General features: G+C 39.6%; 2 protein-coding genes across 5 annotated transcripts in view; one reads left to right on the plus strand and one right to left on the minus strand.

The window, feature by feature from the left end:
- Positions 1–5,274, plus strand: part of rbks (ribokinase) — a 41,272-nt gene extending 35,998 nt beyond the window's left edge. For all 4 annotated transcript variants that reach the window (XM_044165932.1, XM_044165934.1, XM_044165931.1 and 1 more), the window contains one exon: positions 4,588–5,274. In XM_044165932.1, the coding sequence (XP_044021867.1) occupies positions 4,588–4,761 (174 nt within the window). In that variant the 3' untranslated portion in view covers positions 4,762–5,274. The remainder of the gene's footprint in view (positions 1–4,587) is intronic.
- On the minus strand, positions 4,792–7,424 carry mrpl33 (mitochondrial ribosomal protein L33). The gene is made up of 4 exons (XM_044165935.1): positions 7,283–7,424; positions 6,825–6,843; positions 6,573–6,679; positions 4,792–5,586 (listed from the first exon to the last, which is right to left on the minus strand). Exons 1-4 carry the CDS (start codon positions 7,302–7,304, stop codon positions 5,537–5,539), a joined length of 198 nt encoding a protein of 65 aa, XP_044021870.1. The 5' UTR covers positions 7,305–7,424; the 3' UTR covers positions 4,792–5,536.
- Between the last annotated feature and the right edge of the window lie 650 nt (positions 7,425–8,074).

An 8,074-nucleotide genomic window follows, 5' to 3' on the forward strand; every position in this document is an offset into this window, starting at 1 on the left:
TCAGTTGGTCTTTGCTCTCCCCAGGGTGCCTTTCATTGACAGAGGCTGTAGGCTTCAGGAGTTAACGGCACATAGCTCCATCTGTCATACCAGGATGGGAATCAAGATCGCAGGAGGCCTCTGGGTGAGGAATACAGTCACAGGTTCTGGAGGCTCGAAAGGTTCAGTGGGCGCAGCAGACTCTGTAACATGGAAGATATGCAGTGTGGAGCCCTTTCTGAAATCTGCATTTTCTATAGGTTCTGGGTTTTTTAGTTGTTGTTTTTTTTGGTCTGTTTTTGGTGCTTGGCACTCAGTGCTGTGGTGTTTCTGCATTGCACTTTACAAAGATCACTTGTCAATCAAAGCGTGTGGGCGCTACTGTTGTCTTTGTCCTTGGATTCTCTGTTGATGGACTTCTGAGTTTATGTATGCGCTCCTTTGTTTGTCTGTACAGCCATGGCGGTTATTGCTGCTTGTGTTAACTTTTTAGTTTTTCTTCTATTTATTCTAAACACACACCACTCATGCTGCTGTCAGAAGCATTTAAAAAGGTCACTTCCCTGGAGGTTTGTCAATGAAAGCATACCAGATACAAAAGTGTTTGTAACAGCAAATGGAAAGCTTTCAATGACTATAGGTTTGTCACTGTTGTGTTAAATCGACCCAAGATGACTCATTCTAACGTAATTATATTTTAATCTATCCTAAATGAGGAAAAAATACACTTTTGATAGATTGAATTAAACTGAACCGATGCTATTAAAGTTCCAGGGAGATTTATGGAAGTAGTTTAACTGACACAAAACAAAAAACATCACTGGCTCTCTGATCAAGGTACAAAGTCATTTATTTATGATTATACAACACAAGGTTGTACAACGGAATAAAGTTAGTAGTCCCTTCATGCTACACATACTATATAAATATATATATATATCTTACAGTTATTCACATATATACATACACGTATACACCCAGGAAATAATTCAGTGCATTTTTTGAATTTGTGTCTGGTGGAATGCAAGGCAGCAGCAACAAGATAGTGAAGATAATAATACGGTTTCCATCTTCACATAAAATGTTCGACATCTGGAAACAGTGTCCGTCCACTCTGCCTGCGTCTGAGCACCAAGCACCATCATCATGTAAACACTCACATCCAACCAGACATCATTCTGTTCGATGTTTCAGCAATAAAGCCGTGGGGGGAAAAAAAAACAATTTAAAACAAAAAAAATGTAGCAAGTGTGAAGGAGCTACCAGCCATAGCAACCACTTTTATTGCATGCTTTTATTTCAGTGTCACACTACAAACACGTCAAACTGTAGAGAACTTGCGCACCATACTCTGTAATTTGGTAAGCCTCTCTGAGACACATCTGCCATCCTAATTTCCAACTTCAGTCTGAGTACCAGAGGAGAGCAGGCAGAGGGGACGGACCGGAGGGTCAAGACATGGCGGACAGAGCCGACCAGTAAGAGCATCAAGGCTCATCCGCGGCGAGCACTTGTGTCACTTGATTGACAGGCCTTCAGATCTAACCTTCACCAAACTGTGTCGAGGGCAACGGTGGCGGGGCTGAGGGGGAGGGGTAGCGCTTGTCAGCCTCGTTGAGCTTCATTCACTAGATCCAGTCGCGTCGCACGCCAGTCTCAGGGCAGGAGACGCTAGTTGGACGGAGAGAGAGGTCGGATGGTGGCTCGTACAGTCAAGTGACCTAAAGATTCGACTGGAAGAGTGAAGTCTTGCGTCGTCACTACTTATTTAGATGCGGCTTATGAGAAAATGACATAGGAAATCCAAAAGCCAAACTATTAATTCACGAGTTCAGATTTGCCCCTCTTAAAAATTTCCACACGGTAATTTCACTTTTTTCAGGCCATAAATTCAGTGTCCACTGTCTTGGATCATAAGACAAAATGTAACTTAATAGGACAAAAGGTCTAATCAATTCCATTCAGGCTAAATCGATTATCCTCTGTAGCTCACATGTTCAAATTTGAATTTCTCATTAAAACGTTGGTACGACTTTAACCAATCCCGTTTAAGCAATTCGATGTTTTGACTTTAATGAATTTTTAGATCCAAAAAAATGACCACTTGAGTCCATGTGAATATAGTTTTTGGAAAACTGGACACTTGAATATTCTATCTGAGTTTATGAACCCTAAGAAAACATACTTGAAGGTTTCCAAGCATTTGAAATTGCACAACTTGAAATTTCCATAGAGGGAAATTGCAAAAGAGGGGAATTCAGACAACATACAAATTCAATGGTATTTAAATTTCAACATTAGTAGGGATTAAAGTTATGAATGAGGTAATCAGTTGCTTATAAGATTCAAATCTAAGATTCAAAGCCTTTTTTTTTTTTTTTTGCCTTCATAGTACGGGCCAAATTCAGGCACTGATATTAGTGACCTCAAGTCATTTGAATAGATTCTCACTCTCAAGAAATTTAATTTGTATAAAATTCAATGTCTAAAAGTAAATACTGTCTATGGGGTTTCTTCCACCTTGAAAAGAATACAAATCTTTTTTCTTTTTTATTGATGTTTTTGGTCCAAAAGAATACAATTCTGAGCTTAACTGTTACTATTTTATTCTGTTTGTAAGACGAGATTTGTCAAAACTGTCAGCACAAAAATACTGACTATTAGCAAGTTTAGCCCTTAATACTAGTATTAGCTTTCAGAAAGCGGTTTCAGCCCCACCCTATTGTAGTGTGACTAGACAAAGGTGGTTGCTTTGCAGGGATTTGGCCATAGAGCAGTCGACTGTCAACAGGTGATTCAAAACGTAAAAGAAAAATGAAGGGGCATGTGCAAAAATATTGTTATATATCCATGACTATAAAGACCGAAATGTTTCGGTTCCCAAGCATCATCACTTCAACATCAAAGTGTGAACTGGGAGACAGGCCAGAGCCAAACCAGTGGGACTGCTTCCCCAAAGTCTTATTGTAGTGCAGCCCAGCTACCAGACAGGAGACATAAACACACCATGGCTTTAAACATGGAAATCCACCAGGCCTGTGAAATGTTTCGGCTCTGATCTCACTCTTTCCAGCATCTCACCAGTGGCATGCACCGGGGTGGGGTGCAATAACGGTCTTTCAAATGTCAAATCAGAGCACTTTTTTTTTTTTTTTTTCCTGCATTGCTTGTATCTGGTTGATCAAAGAATGCTTTAGGTGCTCGTGACAAAATCCATGTTGTCTGGGCTGTGCCCTCCAGCTGCCCCTTCTACCATGGACCCTGATTGGCCCTCTGTGTTTCTAGTGCTCCGTCGATCACAAGGCATGGTTCTCTCTCCCCGGCCGGGGTCACGGTTAGGGTTTTTGTTTTTTGCACCATGTCACTGAATCATCCCAGCGCAACCGACAAACCTTCCCCCTGACAAAAGGCTTACTTTGAGGCTGGAGGGTGAGAGGTGTTTGGGGGGTTGTTACAAACTTGCTCAGAAGAGAGAGTGCAATAAACTCTTTTGAGAGCCGCACTGATGAGTAATGGAATGGGCTTGTGAGAACCAGCGTCGGTGGGGGTGGGGGGCATTTGTGGTTAAACATGAGCGTGTCACCACATACCAAAGTGCCTTTTCCCATCAGCGAGCCCCCCCCCCAACAACTCCCTCGGCATCTTGTTCAAGCCAACCCCCTCCAGGGCGTAGACAGCACATTCCATCTCTATCAATAGATGAGGGGAAAATGGATGATTTATCTGTTCAAAGATAGCCAAAACCAGAGCTGTTGGCAGTTATGGTGAAGCCACTGTTGAGTGACTAAAGCAGCCATGTGCTATTCAGCTGATTTTGAACTGTAACCTCAATGGGTTTGTTTTTTGTTTGCTTCCAGGTTTTGATTAGAGAGTTGTTTCAGAAAAAACCCAATCCAAATCCAAATAATGGTTCATTTTGGGGGGGGGGGGGAGAGAGATACAGTATAATGTCATGGGTAGCCGTCTTTTTTCAAATCCATTCATCATTTGAACAGATAATGCATTTAACACTTTTGGTCTGTCCTTGTAGTTCAATGAAAAATATTCTGCTTTTGTAAATATTAAAGGATGCCATGTAACAATCATTCCTTATTTAAGATATTTCACGAGCTTATTACATCTAGTTTATCATTCTGCTGACATTATGAGAAGGTGTATGTGACTATGATTAATGCCCATAATACAGACGTTTCTCTGAAAGAGCTGACTGAGACACACTTTCAGGCAAGGTAACACTTGAGTAATTAATTTAAAAGTAGTTGAGACTGCAGGCAGCATCACAAGACCTAGAAAACTGCTGACAAATGCCGCAGCACCCCCTACTGTTGACAGTTTATTGAATTGAAAAACGTACCTTCCCATCTTTTCATATTTACCTAGTGTTCCTATACTCTTTAAAATACAGTATGAAACATTTTAAAAATAGTCAAGACGTTAAATCATATCACCTTTAGGTGGATTCACTGTTTGTCCTTTTACACTGCTTGCAGGCTACCCAGATTATCTGATTCCGTGAGTGGGGCACGTGGCCGTAGAATTACACAGTGGAACGGTTCGAACCACACATGAAATTTAATAAAGCACTGTTGTAATATTGTTTCTACCCAGGGTGCTGGAGACAGCTTTATCGGAGCACTGGCATTTTACATGGCTCAATATCCCATAATACCTCTGGAGGAGATGGTCCGCAGAGCCAATGAGGTGGCAGCAGTGAGTGTGCAGGCTGTCGGCACGCAGACGTCTTACCCCTTCAGAAAGGACCTAGCAGCTGAACTGTTCTGAGAGCAGCAAATCAGCAAGCACACACCGGTGTAAATGGACCAAGCCTGGAATGGTTTTTATTGACGAACACAACTGTCTTGTGAAATGAGCTGCTACCCAATGTTATTTTAATATAAAGCTGAACATGAATTCAATTTACCTGTCAATGTACGTTAAATGGATCGTGATGTGATGACAAACCTACTTACAATAGACAAGTATTCCTTTTTGTAAAACTCGTTTAATCTCAATTGTTTTAAACTGTTTAATTATTGACAAGCACCTTAACACTTTGCTTGTACGGCACATCATTGACTTAATTTATTTAATTACCCCAAATAGATCATATTTCACAAATGGTTTAATTACAGGTACCCGGTTTAAATATAAACTTGTACAACACTTGACTGACTCGTAATCAATGATACTGTATAGAACTGCTTAATAGCACCATAACATGTTATTCCATGACTTAACAGCTTTAGATCGAGACAGCTGTGGTGGCCCCAATAAATAACACTTTTATCACTTTTACATGAGGAGCAGTGTCTTGTTTAAACTGGTGGTAATCAAGACTTTCTTGAATCTCGGTCGGGGTTTTCATCATGCTGAACTGGTGCAGTGGAGAGACTAGAGGCCTTTTAACAGATCCAAGAAGAAATCCTCTGAAAACACGTCAGCCAGCCAAACAGAAAGGTTAACGGACAAAACACCTTGGGATAATCCATCGCAAATAAAAAAATTGTCTGTTTAAACCTAGCAGGTTTATGTTGTCCATATATTTTTTTGTGCATTGTTAAATCGACTTGATCTTCCTCTTCTCAAAGAATAGGACGTGCTTGTTCACTGCAAAGACAGAAAGCAGATTTTAAATAGAAGTCGCAGGGTCTGGATGATATAAAAAGAAAGTTTATATGAAAATAAACTTTTTCATATAAACAACTCAAAGATTACATATTATTAAGGAGAATGGGTGGCACAATAAGAGCTTGAGCTTGTAGCTGATATGATTTAGCAAGTTAACTGTCCTGGTCCCTGTTGGTAAAACGGTAATTTACTGGAATTGCTGCCAACAATTTTCTTACTTCTAACAAGCAACTCCCAATATTCATATCAAGCGGCAGGTAATATATTTAGCGCTGGGATCAATATATTTACATATATACACATAAACCCCCAATAAGCATTTCTGATGAGACATTGTTATCAGAAATATAATACATTACAGTGCATTATGACATGCGAACTGGGATCCTATGAGGTTAGAACAAATACATATACAGACACTTCTGTGCTGTAATATGCCAGTTAAAATACTATTATACCCCGGTCTGACCAGATTCATGGCCCATAGTAGTGACTTGTGACATTTGTCATTAATTTAAAGTTCTTATATACACCATGAAGATTATCACATGTAGTTATCTACTTTAGTGGTTTCCCCTACAGAACCTGTTACAATCTACAACACATGAATAAATACATACAGCAGTTTTGGCATAATGCTATAATAAAAAACAAACAAACAGCCTGAATGCAGACATTTCCAATGTCAACTTGTTTTCTGTTACAATTTAATTATACTATTACTCATGTCACCAAACTAGACTCACCAGAAGTAAGTCTACCTTTAAGGTTCATGGAGGTTTTTGTCCCAGCGACTGATTTATTTTAAATTATCTGGACTGAAACAGCCACTGAATGGCTTGTTCTGAGACTTTCCTCTTCTTCTGAGACATTAACAACCTGGTACAGAGTGCTGCTTAATAAAAAGGGGTTTTGCGTGCATGTTACATCTGCAGAGCATAAACATCTGGTCAGTCATATCTTACCAAACGGATCATGTTTGCGCAGCACCAGTTTGTCTCTGAGACGGTTCCTCTTTGTGTTGAAGAAGTAGCCTGTCCCTGCAGCGCTCACCATCTGCACCAGGATGGTCCTAATTGAAAATAACATTAGCGAACATTACAGTGACTGCAGTTCTGTCTGTACAGAGCATTTGGTATTTTTTGCTAGAGCCATAACCACTAATGATACAACGGACAAACCCTATTATTTTAATCAGTGCAGTGGCTTCCACTTACTTTGATTTCGCCTTGGCCACTGAGAATTGAAAAAGAGCAGATGATGTGTATTAGAATCGGGCCTCTTAACACGCTTAATGATTAGAAAATGTTTTTAAAAGTAATATGTATGAATGTATTTAACGTTACGTGAAACAAGTAAACAGGCAAACAGTTATTTAGCTACTAGCTCCAGCCAACCGCTAAATACACAACAATAAAAGCTAAGCGTGACAACATCTGAAACTCACAACACTTAACGTTGAAAGCGCCACAAAAATACCAATAGTTAAAACACAAGTAGGTAGAAGCGAAGTTATTGACAATGTCACGTTAAGCTAATGTTGACTAACACCGGAGAATGAACAGCTAGCACAACTTAGTTGGAGCTAGCAGTTACTTTAGCTACGTTTGAGACAGCCCGGCATATGCATGTGTCCGTCTCGTTAATAATTAAATACAATGATTGAAATACTTACAATTTACGGTGGTAAGAAACATTTTGTAGACTTTAAACTACTACCCGAAGATAGTATCAAACCATCACAGTGTTAGCCAGGGTAAGTCACATTGAGAAGTCAGTACATCCGGTTTAAACAACTTCCGGGTTCCCTTAAAGGTGTAGTTCAGTTTATCAGCATTGTGTGCACTTGAGACACAAATCAAAACCTACTAAATTCATTCCTAACCTTTTCAGAGCTGTGATATATTCAGCAACACACACAAATGGCCAGGTTTATATTAAGAAATAGATTCTACACATTATTAACCAGATATTATTAACAACATGATACTGGCATGAGAAAGCTTTTATTAGACAATTGTCATTAAGGAAAGACAAAACTGCAAGTATAGAGCAAAATAAATGACAGGCCTAAGTGATTTAGGGGCCAACCAGAACGGGGGGAAATCAGTAATGACTAAAAAACTGTACAATACATATGAGCCGAGTCAAAGACACAACATGACCAGGCTGTAAAGAAAGACAAAAAGCACAAAAAGCAAACAGGGAAATAATCTTAATGAAATAGGAAAGTGAATCAGGTATGACCAAAGTAATTCCCTGAAGATTGCTAGATGTGGTAATGATGGGATGTTTGTGAGCAGTGATTCTGGATTTCATCAGGAAATCCATCATCATGTTGTCAAGTTATTCTGTCTGCTGATATATACCGTACGTTGGGACAGTTTCAACCAGGAATTTTAAAGTACAATAGTATGTTGGGTGAAGACAGGTAGAACTAGATGGTAGCAGTTGTGGATAAAGATGG

The sequence above is a fragment of the Siniperca chuatsi genome, linkage group LG15 (assembly GCF_020085105.1).
Source record: "Siniperca chuatsi isolate FFG_IHB_CAS linkage group LG15, ASM2008510v1, whole genome shotgun sequence".
NCBI classification, from domain to species: domain Eukaryota; kingdom Metazoa; phylum Chordata; class Actinopteri; order Centrarchiformes; family Sinipercidae; genus Siniperca; species Siniperca chuatsi.